This window comes from Moschus berezovskii, chromosome 11 (genome assembly GCF_049115385.1).
Source record: "Moschus berezovskii isolate FMDL1 chromosome 11, NW_MosBer_1.0, whole genome shotgun sequence".
In the NCBI taxonomy this organism is placed as follows: domain Eukaryota; kingdom Metazoa; phylum Chordata; class Mammalia; order Artiodactyla; family Moschidae; genus Moschus; species Moschus berezovskii.
Genome location: NC_142470.1, coordinates 83505044 through 83519965, shown reverse-complemented (window position 1 = coordinate 83519965; position 14922 = coordinate 83505044). Strand labels below are relative to the sequence as shown.

Below are 14922 nucleotides of genomic sequence, written 5' to 3'. Positions count from 1 at the left end.
TTTTCTTACCCTTCATAGTAACTATCCCAGCAGAATTCTGGAATTGCTGTGGATAAGTGAACTATAAGTGACTACTGTATTTCTCCTCCTATTTGTTCTTTTTCTGAATGAGCATTTATTTCATTTTTCTGTCCTTTGTGTTTGGTTTTAATAAACTTCTCGTTGACTTTACTAATTAGGATGAGCATGAATTTCTTTTGTAAAAATGTAAGTAAAGAAAACAGAGGCAGAGGAATTCCCTGCTGGTTCAGTGGTGAGGGCTCTGCACTCTCACTGCCAAGGGTTCGGGTTCAGTCCCTCCCTGGTAGGGGAACAAAAACAGAACAAAAAGCAGAGACAGATTTATCGAGAAATTAATGAAACTTAAGCTCTAAGGGTCTCTGCCAAGGCTCCAGAAAGCGTCTTTCCACCGCACCCTCCCCTTCCTCACATTTCCCTTCATGTCAGTTTATGTTGGAGTGGCCCTGGGTATTCTGGGTATCTGGCTAAGGGAAAGCTGAACTGGGGATACATTTAATTTCAAGCTTAATGAAACATACTTACATGGGTTACAGTCCCATTTAATTCAGTTATTGCTGGCTTTCCTTGTTTAGCAAGATTCCAGGATGGAATCTATGGCCCTTTGCACTGATTCACTTGGCATCCTGTCATGGAGGTTACAGGGCTAGAGGTCATAATGTGGTGTTAACACACGGCTGGCACTGCAAGTACGTGGGTAGTGTGGGAGAAACAAGGTTTGAAACATAAAGAGCCAGAGCTAGTCCAGCGGAAATTCTTCTAATCATCAGACATGCACAAACTGTAAGTGGAGAATCTGGTTTTGATGTCAAACCAAAATGGAAGTTCTCTTCTGTTAGAAATATACTCAATAACGCAGTGTTTTATTTTTTAATTCATCATACATTTTATTTCTTGTTTTTTTAAAGGGTAATCACATGAAATGGGATCAATCAGAATTCCTGCAGCAGTATTACAGCCTGTTCAATATGTGTGAGATGGTTTTTTATGCATCCCAGCTGTCCATAATAAAGACTGATTGATGAACAATGATGCCAGAGGAAAAACTACATTTCTTTTGTCCTCTCTATTAAAAAGTTATTTAAAAATCACTGTCATATTCATATCACTGATCTTACAGGCTTACTGTGACATTGAAATGAGGTCAGGCATACAAAGTACTTGGGCACAAAACCTATATAGCAGGTTCCCATATAGCATGATCATGTAACAGGCTCATATGACAGGATCCCAGTAAATAACACCTATCAAGGAAAAAAAAATCATTGTCATTTGAAGAGGTAATCAAAGAATATACAACCAAGAAATTTAGTAAAAATGCATTGGACATTTAATTAGATGTCACATTTCTCAATTTTATAATGTTTATGGTATTTGCAGTCTTCTTAAAATGTATAATCTATTGTGGTTACTTTTCTTAGTCTAAATAAATACTCGATTTAACCTAATTTTGTATCTGTATGGTTTGTATTAGCTTTTTTTCTTTTTTTGGCTGCATCACATGGCATGAGGGATCTTAGTTCCTTGGTCAGGAACTGTACTTGCATCCCTTGCATTGGAAGTACAGTCTTAACCATTGGACCACCAGGGAAGTCCCTATATTAGTTTTTCTTAAAGGGGCCCCATAAATAGTAAATGTGTCAGGCTCCCACAAAACATGGACCCTTCTCTGAATTAAAAATATACATTTACTTGCTGTATGTCAATTATATCTCAATAAAACTGGGAGAAAAAAATGATTATTATTATTTTTAATTTTTAATTTAGTAGTTTCTTTAAAAAATGGAATGTACAGCTACCATTCAACCAAATAATCCAATTCCTGGGTAGTTATCCCAGAGAAATGAAAAATATGTTCACAAAAAAATATGTGTACATGAACATTAACAGCAACTCTCTCTATATAACAGCCCCCAATTGGAAGCATCCCAAATGCCTTCAACAGATGAATGGTCAGACAGTGATAATCCCTACTATGGAATTCTCAGCAATAAAAACAACACACTCTTAATACTCACAACTACCTGGATAAATCTCCAGAGAATTATGCTGAGTGAGAAAAGCCAATCCCAAATCATTACATATTACATGATTCCATTGAAATGACCCATTTATAGAAATGGATTACAGATTAGTGGTTGCCAGGAGTGAAGGAGCAGATGGTATCGGGAGGAAAATGGGTGTGTTTATAAAAGACAATTTGGATCCTCAAGCTCATGGAAATGATACAAATATTTTGTATCTCCACTGTATCAGTATCAATATCTTGTTTGTGATATTGTACTATAGTTTTGTAAGATATCACTACTTCAAGGAACCTGGGTAAAGGATATTCTATCAAGTACATATGAATCTACCGTTATTTCAAAATAAAAAGGTTTTTTAAATGTGTATATATACCAGTATACAAGTTCTTATGCTTTTTTTGACTTAAAGCAGAAAATTTTGCATACAGGCACAGAAGAACAGCTGTCAGAAGTAAGCATGTCTCAAAAATTCAGCAATTAAGACTTAATAGAATCATACAGATATGACATGCCCATAGCAAAGGAAACACTGGGTAAATAATTTCGAAGAAAGAGGAAACCTCAGACACCATTTTGTCTGTAACCTGAATTTATCTTGGCTGCTTTATGGCCCTTTTCCCCATAGCATGGTATTCAGAAGACACACAGGTCTGATATCCAAAAAAGAAATTTAAAGTAATTTAGACTTTCAGGGAAGATTTTTAAAGAGACATCAAAAGTGAAAAGTATACTATAAGACTTTGACAAAATGTTTAAACAGTCCTTTGAACCATCCAGTTCCTCCAAGTGCCTCTCATTATAACAGCTGCTATTTCATTTTTCTCATCTTCTTTCTTATCTTTCTCTCTCCTGCAACGGACTAAAAGGACTAGTTGTTGTTTAGTTGTTAAGTCATGTCTGACTCTTGCCACCCTGTGGACTGTACCCCTTCAGGCTCTACTGCCTATGGTGTTTCCCAGACAAGAATACTAGAGTGGGTTGCCATTTCCTTCTGCAGGAGATCTTCCAGACCCAGGGATGGAACCTGAGTCTTCTACATTGGCAGGCAGATTCTGTACCTCTGAGGCATCAGGAAAGCCTGTAAAATCACTCTTAATCTCTTCTAAGTCAGCTCTTTATTACTGTATAGATCAATTTAGTTCCTGGGTACCTTATATTTCTCCTCTGTAACTAGTCCCCTGATCCATACAACGTACTCCCAAGAGGGCCTTGGAAAACCACTGGAAGGTCTTTAGAAGGATGGAGAATACAGGTGTGTGGGAGTGAGGATGAAAAAGAAGGTTTAGATGTTTTGGTTACCTGTCCAGTCTTCCATTTACAATTGAATAAAATGAGGCCCAAGTGAGTTTAGTGACTTGATAACTCACCTCTTGAGTCACATGGAATTGGGCCTGGATCTCAGGATTACTTCAACCCTTTGTTATAGTTCCCTAGTAGGCAATCCCATGATTTGTCCTGTCAGGGGTGGCTTTGCATCCCTGGTGGAAAACAACAGGAGGGGGGAATTAGTGTTAGTTCTGCTTTTATCAGGTTTCATGGCCTTGCGCTGCTGCTGCTGCTGCTAAGTCGCTTCAGTCGTGTCCGACTCTGGGCGACCCCATAGAGGGCTGCTCACCAGGCTCCTCTGTCACTGGGATTCTCCAGGCAAGAATACTGGAGTGGGCTGCCATTTCCTTCTCCTGACCTTGCGCAGGTTATGTCTTTTCTAAGGCTCAGTGTCCTCCCTGAAGCGGAGGCAAGATGAACGCTTGGGTCCTGTCCAGTACATTCCTTACTTCTGGAACATCCTGGGCCCTGCCCTGCTGTGGGCCTTGGTCTGTGGAGTGATGGCCTTGAGCTAGTTAAGAAGACTCACCGTCATCTCTGTCCCTCACTCTACTGGGGCAAAGGAAGAACCCGCGAAGACTGGATTCCTCCCCCTACTTGGTGGCCTCTTCAGTGTGCTAAGACACCGAGGGTGGCCATCTCCTGTCAGAGGAGCCCCAGACTTGAGCTCTGAAGGGTCTCTCCGGACTCCCTAGGTGCTGCGAAGGAAGGAATCCTTAGAAGTTCCTGAGTATGCCAGGCTGGAGGTCTCCCTTTATCCCCACTTACTCGGAACCAGTTTCAAATCCCAAGTCCTAGGCCCTGAGGAAGCCCACCGCGCAAGCGCAGGCACGCGTCCCCCGCGAGGGGGGCGGAATCCGAAGCTCAGGCAAGGTGAGAGGGAAGGGTCCGCGAGGCCCCGCCTCCGGCTCGTCACGTGGGAGGCGGGGTCGGAAGCGTGACGGCGTGCGCGGGGCGGGGCTCCCGCTGCGCGCGGGCGCGGGGGCGGGGCGCGGCGCGGCGCTCGCGGCTGCTGTCTGGGAGGGAGGCAGGGCAGGCGGCGGAGCGGCGCGGCTCTCAACCTGACGGGGAAGTGGTCCCGGCGGCCGCAGCTGACTGCCCTGGGGCTCCCGGGCCGGCGCACTGCGGGGGCGAGAGCCGAGCCGCGCGTCCGAGAGAGCGAGCGGGTCAGGCTCAGCGTCGGCCACCCTAGTCGGTCCGCTGAATGAAGTGCCCGCCCCGCTGAGCCTGGAGCCCGGCGCTTTCCCCGCAAGATGGACGGTTTCGCCGGCAGCCTCGGTGAGTGCGGCTGGGAGTCCTTCCTCTCCTGCGCGGGGTGGGAACCTTGTTCCGTGCACACGCAGCCCGGGCCTGCTCTCCACCCTGCCCCTCGGGATGGCAGCAGTTCCACTGCACATGTTCCCCTCGAGCCTGCCGCCCCTCTCCGGGCTCCGGTGAACTCAGAACCCCTCCCCCATGCCGGCCCTCCTCAGCGAGACCCTCCTTTCCTCCCAGCGTCCCCGTCAGTGCGGGGCTCTTCTTCCCCGAAGTGGGAACCCCTTCTTTCATAGAGGCCGCCCTGAAGCTGCTGCGCGCCCCCCCATACACTCACGGCTCCCCCCACCTTCAAGGTTAGGACACCTCTCTCAAACCTGAATCTCTTCTGGGTGCAACAGTCCTCCCCCGTCTTACATACCGAACTCTCTTTCAGGGTGGGGACATCCCTTACCCACTCACAGCCTCCCTTTTAGGGAAGGGACCCCCGTTCCCTCCCCCCTCCTCAAGCCTTCACTTTAGATTTGGAGTCGTCTTTTAAGTATCTCTCCGAGTAACTGACAACTTCCCCTCACTTCTTCCACTTCTCTGGACGTTTTGTAGTGGTGGAGAGATCCAGTCGCACTGAAGCATCATTTGCCTAATACAGGAAAGGAAGAGGTGCATCTGTGTTGGGGGACCCTCTTTAAGAGAGGAGTGAAAGCAGAAGTCTGCGTGCTGGCGGCATGCTGGGGAGCAGTAATCCTGCCCATGAATCCATAGGAAAGGGGGCCTCTGTGAGGGAAAGAAAGGATTCTCCATTTTTGGAATATGTTGTCTTTGTGGAATGGAGAAAGGGAAGTAGGCTGAAGTATTGTTTCAGTGTTCCCTTTCACCCGAATAAAGGTAGTAAATTTTGTGACTGGTTGAGAGAATCAGAACTCGTGGCTGGTACTCAGAGCCATATAATCTGTGTCTGGAATTACTATTCTTTGAGGCTGTTGGAATTTGATTACTGTAAAGATTGAGCTCAACTGTTATGATGGTGAGAGAAACAGTTTCTGCTTTGGCTGATACTGCAGTTATGTGATACCTGCTGCTGGATTGGTATATTGCGTATTTGACGCCTTTCTTTGCATTTGTTGATAATAAATTCATAGTTGGTTAATGTTCGTGGATCAATGGCCATAGGCCATAGTTTATTCACACATGTTGAGATCAAATTTTTTTTTAATGTAAAAAAGTATATTTTAAGAACGGTGGACCCACTATAGGTATTAAATAGTAAAACCCGTAATTTTGGCTATGACTTGATTTGGGAAAAACACATACACTTTCTTTGGGAAACGCACACTGGAGAGTGGAAATCCTAAAATAGGAGGCAACTGAGTGTTACTCTTTCCTCCCCAAATGCACCTGTTGTCCATTATCTAACCTTTGATGTCTTATAATTCCTTTCATAGTGAAGTTGTTTCATTTTTGGGCTCCTTTTAAAGAGGTATCAGCTTTTCACTGCCTTTTTTTTTAAAGCCATATGCCTGTGTCTGGATTTATTCCCTAATCATATTGGACTGAAAGACTTGTTCTTTGTGTTCACAAAGAGGTGATCATATACTTGGGCAAAAAAACTGAGTGTTGGGGGATGTTGTGCCACTGAGGTATCTGCACTGTTGGCTCCTCAGCCTGTAGGAATGGTGGGATCACTGCTCAAATTAGAATCAGCTTTTACTTCTGGCTGTTGGTTTGTGGACTTCGAAGGCTTGCCAAAACTTCATCTTCTGTAAATGTTTTGTGGGAGTCGTTCTCACTAATTGGGTGCACTTGAGTTTATTTTGAAAGTGGATATGCGTTTTTAAACAACTATCCCTTCTTATCTTGTTCATAAGGTAACTGACAGTAGAGACTGAAAGAGAAACTTTAGTTGGGGCTCCCACTTTTCATAAAGAATGTTGTAACTGACTGTGATGTTGAATTTTTGTATTTATTTAATAGTTTTTTTATTCATTTGGTACCACCCTTGGGTGACACCTTGAGATTTTTCCCTTCTCTAAGTATGATGTTAATCAGGAGCAGAAGAGATGCTTATATTTAAAGAGAGGAACCTGTGTCAGGGAGGGAAAGCAGTAGTTCCTGGCAGTATTTTTGGAGCTGCTCCTGATGAAGATACTTCTCAGCAGGAGATTTGTGCTTTCTCTTTCTGTCCCTCTTTGAATGAGTAAAACTAGGCTCCATCTTAATTGAAACCTTAAAGGATTGGGAGTGGGGGAAGGGTAAAGCTGGTATATTTTACTGGTAGTCTTTAAACATAGTTTTGCCCAACTCTAGCCAAATTGCTTGTTTCTATTCCCTTCAGTTCGTTAGTCTAGCACTTAGAGTTACGTTGATATTTATTTTACCTTCAAGAAAGCCATGAATGTAAAGGCAAGCTCTTGTATTCTAGTAGATGTTTAAAAACTTTTTTTAACCAAACAAGAATGCAAAACATGTGAAGTTCTTTCTGGGGTCATGAGTATTAAAAGTATTTATTCTCAACGAAGTGTATGTGTGTCATTATATACTGTATGGCTTCTTGAAAATAAAACTACGTTTTTATAAGCAGAAAATCTGAGTGCTTTGTAAACAGTGATTCTAGAGAAGCTGATTATTTAAGGGAATGTTATGATGCATCATTTTGTTAAGTGAAAAACTTTAAAAATTCAGACTGTACCATTGATTGTTGAGTGTTTAGATAAGGAAACCATTTATGTGCATTTTATGAGATGTCTAATGACAATTAAAACTGTAATGATTTTGAAATCATTGAGAGGAATGTTAGGTGCTGGTCTGTGTTATATGTGCCATATTGAAATTGTATACCTGTTGTATTTGTTTTGTTTTGTCAATACGTTTAAAAACAACAAAAGGATGCTTTTATTCTCTGTAGCTGATGGATTTCTGGCAGTTGGACTGGCAGGTGTTTGTACTTTTTCCTTTAGGCATAGTATCTTTTAGTTAACAAATTATTGTAATACAAAAAAGCAGCACTTTAGAAACAATTTTTTTTTAATTAATGAGGGGGAAATACTCACTAATTAATTGTTTTAATGTCCTGCCTCCAAATCAGTATATATGAATATACACACATACCTGTACAAAACATGTATATAGTAAACATTTTACATTTCAGGTCTATGTGCCGAAGTGGAAAACTGTTGACAGAGCTTTTCGTGTTGATTTTCATAAGGCATAGGTTAGGTGTGTTTCATGCCTAGTTTTTTTAGCATCTCTTTTTCATACTAAAGGTTTTAATTTTAAAACTTGTCTTGGAAATAGCCTCAGGTTTAGTCAGTGTTTATGCCTTAAAAAAAGCATATTGTTAACCACGTCAGTTTTAACTTTTTCTGCTCCAAAGATTAAAAACAAAACTCTAAAACTTCTTTTTAAAGAAAAGTTGTAATGAATTAAATTATAGGGTTAGTATAAGCAATGTAACATTCTTCAGTGCAGTAATAATATGCTTCAGTTTATCAGATACATGAAAAAAACAATTTTTTAACATAATATTAGAACTTATCATTTCTCACCTCATATATACTCTTGCTTTCTTAAAGGAGCAGTGTAGTATAAGATTTTTAAATATTAATCAAGTATTCTTTATTTATATAAAAGTGTTTCTCATATAGTAACATTACTTGTGGAACTTTTCCTTAGCTTTTAATTTCTTAATGGCTGTCTCTTGAAGGGCTTGAGGCAGGTTTACATTATAATATGACATGGTTACTACAGCATCTGTAACATGAGTTAGAGTATTTCTTAACATGTACCCATTTTATGACATGCTTCTTGCCCTTCAGGAACTGTCTGGTTTTAAATGGGTATCTAGAGGTGTTTAACCCTAAATAAAGGACCAGAAGTGGGAGTTGAAGGGGAAGGCACCATTTGGAAGGCAGTGCTGTGTATCAAGAGATGACATTTGGAGATTACTGAAATTATCCTCAATAGAGCGTGGCTTTTTAAAACTGTGAAATAACTTATTTTGAAGTCCAAATATTAGGGAATGATAACTACTAGCTCTTTTTTTGCTTTGTATTTAAGCTTGAATAGCATGTAGGACAAGTACTGTATTAATTATATATATATGATATCTATATATGTATATATTGCATGTAAAACCTCAGTGTTTGTTTATAAGAAATATTGCAGTAACATTTTGATTTAAAAATAGATGGATTCTAAAACGTTTTAAAAGTTTAAGGAGATAATCTACTTCCCAAATCTGTAGTATATTTTTATGTCTGTGTGTGATATCTTGTCCTATAGTTGTAGCTGTCATAGACTGTTACAATGCCTTACCTTTGCATATTGCTTTATAGTTTACAAAACTTTATCTCATTTAATCTGCACACTAACCTTGAGAGAGAAGAAATTATTTCCCCATTTTTAGATGAGGAAACTAAAGTTCAAGGAGTTTGCAGTTTTTTGAAAAGTCTTCAAATCCAGATTTTTCTTTTCCCTTTCTTCTTTTTCTGGGGTGGGGGTGAGGAGCCTGATTTGAAAGGTTTGTATCCAATGAGAAAACAATACAAAAGAAGGGGGAAAAATCTTTTATTCCTAGTTTATTTGTGTTCAGCTGACGTTAACATGTTGATGTACACATTTTTAGTCTTTTCCTGTGCTTTTTATACACAGTTAAAATTATCCTATAGATATAATTTTGTCTTCTGGTTTTCTCATTAAATCCTAACCATTTTTTTCACTTGAACTCAGATTTTTCTGATGGGACCCAGTGTTCTTTTCCTTATCCTGTTACTGACTTTTCATAACCCACTTGCATGTCGATTCTGACATACTTGGATCTGAACTGTTCTTCCTCTAAACCAGCTTCTTAATTTTTCACTGTAAGTATCACTCAGCCTTAAAATCTTAGAACCATGTTTGACTCTTGGCCATTTTTGCCTACACATTAAAATCTCTTCTGAGACTTACCAATTCCTGTCACCTTTTCACATTCCTTTCTTTCCTTTTCTGACACCACAGTTGAAGGCCTTATTTTTCTGTGTTTGCATTATTGCATACCCTCAAGAATCTCTCCTTGTCTATAATTTGTTTTGTAAGGGGTGGGAGAGAGGGGACCTTTTCCAGATTGCTTCGTTGCCTTAATGACTAAATTCAAGCACCTTAGCTTTGCTGTCAAGATCCTCCATTATCTCTTTCTACTGTCTTAACATGATCTGGCCTAAATGACCTATTTCTTTTTTCTCATATTTGATTGGCAGTTTTTCATCCCTGTGTCTATCCTGTCTTGAAGAACCCTTGAAGGCCCAACTCAGATATTGTTTCTTTTCTGACCACTCTTCTTTGTTTGTTCTCTTTCATTCCCAACTCATAGTATCCAGCCTTGAACTTTTCACACTTAGGGCACTTACCACAGAATATTTCTTCTCAAAAGGTAGAAATAATTATTACAAGTCCTAAAATTACTGTAAGTCTTATTTCTACAGCCAGGTTGTAAACCCGCTGAAAGGCTAACACTCATGTGTTTTTGAAATCTCATAGCAGAGCAGGGGTGATTTCATGATCCTGTGAAATTGGTGGGAAATTACTGGGGAACCAGTGTATAACTGGCAATGTACAACCATTGCTCTTACCATCATTTCTTAAAAAAATGATAACTTGAAGACCTAAAAATTACCATACACAGTATCAGAGTAGAATCCTTAAAAAAAATTAAATAACTCTTTATGTTCTTGTTTTTTTCTGTTATTTCGCCTGAAATAAATGAAAACTTTCTCCAAACTTTGTTGAAAATTTAATAAAGAACTGTATCTCAGGTTCTAAGTAGTGTTTTTCAAGTGGAGGTTTTGTGAATCACTTATTAAGGACTTAGAAGTCAGTTTATTGAGGGTCAAGATGAATATTTTAAAAAATGAGAAAGAGATGGAAAGGAAAAAAAAGATTATAAAATATTAGTGCTTTGCATGATATTTCTTCAGGAAACTCAATTTCATATAAATATGTTTGCCTTAGATTGCAGAATAAAATTTATTTTACGGCGGGGTCACAATTCATATGAAAGATATGTTTTTAATGGCAGTTACTCCCCATCTTTGAAAGACTAGGCGGGACCGCTGACATATATGAAAATGTGGATGAACAATCAGAAGTAGTAGTTATAATGAATTGTGCTGTTTTTGAAAAGTTTTTCAATTCAGTCGCTCAGTTGTGTCTGACTCTTGACTCTAAATATGATGATTATACCATAGTTATCATCAGTAGCAGCAGAAGTGTATCTGCAGTTCTAGAATCAGGCAAACTCCATATGTAGAAATGTGGTTTTATAAAACTGATAAGTTAGGGTATTATAATTACTTTGTAGAAGGATTCACCATATTGTTTTTTTTTCAGCTTTCCTGATGAATTTGTTTGTGTCTTGATTGTCTCCCCGCTTCATTAGCTTTTCAGAATCTATTCAATCTTTAAGGCATGGCTCAGGTACACTTGTCTTTATCTGGAAGCTGTACCTGATTATTCTAGTCTTGCACTCAAACCATTGCCCTGTAGAGCTCCTAAGGTCAAGGAGACCAAGTGCATATAACTTAGGGATCTAGGAGTATAGCCAGAAGTTATCTACTTAAACATTCATGTGATTATTTTGCAGCCATTTTAATAAAGATTAGTTGAGACAGGAATCATTGATACATGCTAAATCTATGGGCTATTTTTGATGAGGAGCAGAATGTTTCAGTTCAATTCAGTCGCTCAGTCGTATCTGACTCTTTGTGACCCCATGGACTACAGAATGCCTGGCTTCACTGTCCATCACCAACTCCCAGAGCTTACTCAAACTCATGTCCATAGAGTCGGTGATGCCATCCAACCATTTCATCCTCTCTCTTCCCCTTCCCCTTCCAGCTTCAGTCTTTCCCAGCATCACGGTCTTTTCAAATGAGTCAGTCCTTCGCATCACGTGGTCAAAGTATTGAAGTTTCAACCTCAGCATCTGCCCTTCCAATGAATATTCAGGACTGATTTCCTTTAGGATGGACTGGTTTGATCTCCTTGCAGTCCAAGGGACTCAAGAGTCTTCTCCAACACCACAGTTCAGAAGCATCAATTCTTCGGTGCTCAGCTTTCTTTATAGTCCAACTATCACATCCATACATGACTACTGGAAAAACCATAGTTTTGACTAGACAGACCTTTGTTGGCAGAGTAGTCTCTGCTTTTTAATATGCTGTCTAGGCTGCACTTTCTTCCAAGGAGCAAGTGTTTTTTAATTTCATGGCTGCAGTCACCATCTGCAGTGATTTTGGAGCCCCCCAAAATAAAGTCTCTCACTGTTTCCATTGTTTTCCCATCTATTTGCCATGAAGTGATGGGACTGGATGCCATGATCTTAGTTTTCTGAATGTTGAGTTTTAAGATTACTTTTTCACTCTCACTTTCATCAAGAGGCTCTTTAGTTCTTCACTTTCTGCCATAAGGGTGGTGTCATCTGCATATCTGAGGTTATTGATATTTCTCCCGGCAATCTTGATTCCAGCTTGTGCTTCATCCAGCCTGGCATTGTGCATGATGTACTCTGCATATAAGTTAAATAAGCAGGGTGATATGTACAGCCTTGATGTACTCCTTTTCCTATTTGGAACCAGTCTGTTGTTCCATGTTCAGTTCTAACTGTTGCTTCTTGACCTGCATACAGATTTCTCAAGAGGCAGGTGAGGTGGTCTGGTATTCCCATCTCTTTAAGAATTTTCAACAGAATGTTTGCATGGTCTTAAATATCTCCCCATACATTGCATATTAGTTAGAAGGGGAAAAAATAGTAACTTTATGCAGTGATGAAATCAGACAGCACCTTGAATGCATGATCAAAATAAATAGCACCAGTGGATGTTGTATGTGTGTGAATATGATGCCCTGCAAAGAGCATGTCACTTAGGTAGTTCTCCAGCCAGGATTGCATAACTTGGATGTAATCATGAGGCCATATTGGACTTCAGTTGTGGAACATCCTATTTTATAAAAGGGTAGAGGGGAGACTGTACTTTTTAATGTTAATGTTACAAAGACAAAGAAAGGCTGTGGAAGTGTTTCAGATTAAAGGATACTGAAGAGACATGACATCTCTTTGTGGTGCCTGATCCGAGAATAGATCTTGTATTAGAGGGGAAGATGCTGTAATTGGATCACTTGGCAAAATTGGAATATTGATGGTAGATAACAAAGGTATGGCGTCCAAGTGTTGAACTTTCTAAAGTGGTAACCTAAAGTTATATAAAAAAATATTTTTATTCTTAGGAAATACACGCTGAACTTTTTTTAGGAATAAAGGGCCATGATACATAACTACTCTTTCAGAAAAAATTATGTATATATGTTTTATATATACACACACATATATAGCTTTATGTGTGTATTTGTGTTTGTACTAGAGAGGAGGAGAGAGGGTGGAAGGATGCTTCTGTGCAATAATGCAAATGAGTAAAATGTTAACAATAGATGAATTTGGTTAAAACTGTACAGGTGTTTTGTACTGTTCTTGTTCTTACAGCTTTTCTGTAAGCTTGAAATTATTTTTAAATGAAAAATTTTTTAAAAATCACATGACTTTGCATTAAACTCCATAATATAGGATTTTAAAAGTAAAGAAATCTCTCCCAGAAAATTCCAGGAGAACTCTTGGGATAAAACTGTGGCTCCAAGAATGTGTTCCATGTATATCATGTGGTTTCCTTTTATCCCTAGGCCTCAGTTTGAGAAACATGCCTCTGGGCCAAAGGCAGCTGCGGTTCAAATTTAGTCGACAGACATGTTTTGTTTGGCCTTTTTGAGTGTGTTAAAAATTGGGAAGTTTCGCATAAAAATCTGCATCTTTGGTTTCTCTTGAAAAAATGGAATGATCTTGCCACTGTCAACTTGCGTTCCAGATGATCTATATACTCACTGAGTGGTGTGTCAGGTAAATAGCCTCAGCCCCTGCCTTATACCTAGCTTGTTTCAAGTATTTACCTTATTGCCTGGCCCCTGTAGGCCTTGTTCACAGCCTTTATCTCAGGGATCCCCAAACTCTGGGCCGCTCACTGGTACCTTCCGTCAGATCAGCGACATTAGATTAGAAATAAAGTGCAAGGACTTCCCTGGTGGTCCAGTGGCTAACACTCTGTACTCCCAATGCAGTGGGAACTAGATCCCGCGTGCCACAACTGAGACCTGGCATGGCCAAGTAAATAATTTTTTTAAAAAAATGCAAAAAAGTGCACAGTAAATGTGCTTGAATCATCCCCAAATCATCTCTCCCACCCCAGGTCCATGGAAAAATTGTCTTCCACAAAATTGGTCCCCCCAGAAAGTTGGGGACTACTGCAGCTTATCCAGGAGATGCTGGGGTATCTTCTTTGTGTTTGTAGTAATTTGAGAATTAAGTTGTTAAAATGATGCCCTGACACCTGCTAACATTCAAGTGAATGTCTCCTATAAACAAGGACATTCTCCTACATAACTGTACTACAATGAGGAAAATCAGGAAATGAATAGATGCGTTACTACTGTTTCACCCTCAAACCCATTCATGTTTTGCTAATTGTTTTAATAACGTCTTTTTTAGTAAACAACCAGTTCAGAATCAAATGTTGTGTTTACCAATAGGTGTCTTGTCTCTTTAGTCTCTTTGAATCTGGAGCGGTTAGTCTTTCCTTGGGTTTCATGAACTTGATGCTTTACAAGATAATAGGCCATTTGTTTTGTAGAATGTCCCTAAATTTGATGTTTCCTCCTGATTGGATTCAAGTTATGTATCTTTGGCACAAAAGCCACAGAGGTGAGCTGTGTTTTGTCTCATTGCATCCTATCAGGTGGCACATAATTTTCATTTGTCCCATTACTGATGATGTCCATTTTGACCATTTGATTAGGGTGGGGTCTGCCAGGCCTTTCCCTTGTAAAATTACTTTTTCCAAAAAACTTTGTAATTAGTATTTTGTAGGAGGTGCTGTGAAATTTTGTAAATATTCGGTTCCTTATCAGACCTTCACATTACTGGTTTACTTAATATATCTGTATGGAATCAGCTGTCTTATTTTTTTTTTCCAATGGGTTATAATCTATTATTGTTTATATATTGATAAACATTCTTTAAGGTTCTTATAATTTTGTAACTGTGTAATAGTATATATTACACTTAAAAATTATTTTGAGCACATGGACTAGACCATTAATAGTTTGAAGGAATTTGCTGTAAGTGGGAAGCCATACAGGGTGTTTCTATTATGTTTCTATATTTAATCAGCAATTATTGAGAGCGAGATACTGTTATGTGGTGTGTGTGTTCGGGGTAAAA

At 39.6% G+C, this 14922-nt stretch overlaps 1 protein-coding gene and 1 long non-coding RNA gene across 2 annotated transcripts in view; one reads left to right on the top strand and one right to left on the bottom strand.

Moving 5' to 3' along the window:
- Window positions 1-372: 372 nt before the first annotated feature.
- On the bottom strand, window positions 373-4274 carry LOC129539382 (uncharacterized). Its single transcript, XR_008682441.2, has 3 exons — window positions 4140-4274; window positions 3413-3523; window positions 373-1262 (listed from the first exon to the last, which is right to left on the bottom strand). It is a non-coding gene; the product is annotated as an uncharacterized LOC129539382 (long non-coding RNA).
- An 85-nt stretch (window positions 4275-4359) lies between these two features.
- EML4 (EMAP like 4) overlaps window positions 4360-14922 on the top strand; it is a 157361-nt gene continuing 146798 nt past the window's right edge. Inside the window, exon 1 of the mRNA XM_088841520.1 lies at window positions 4360-4649. Coding sequence (XP_088697646.1) covers window positions 4625-4649 — 25 coding nt within the window. The 5' untranslated portion in view covers window positions 4360-4624. The remainder of the gene's footprint in view (window positions 4650-14922) is intronic.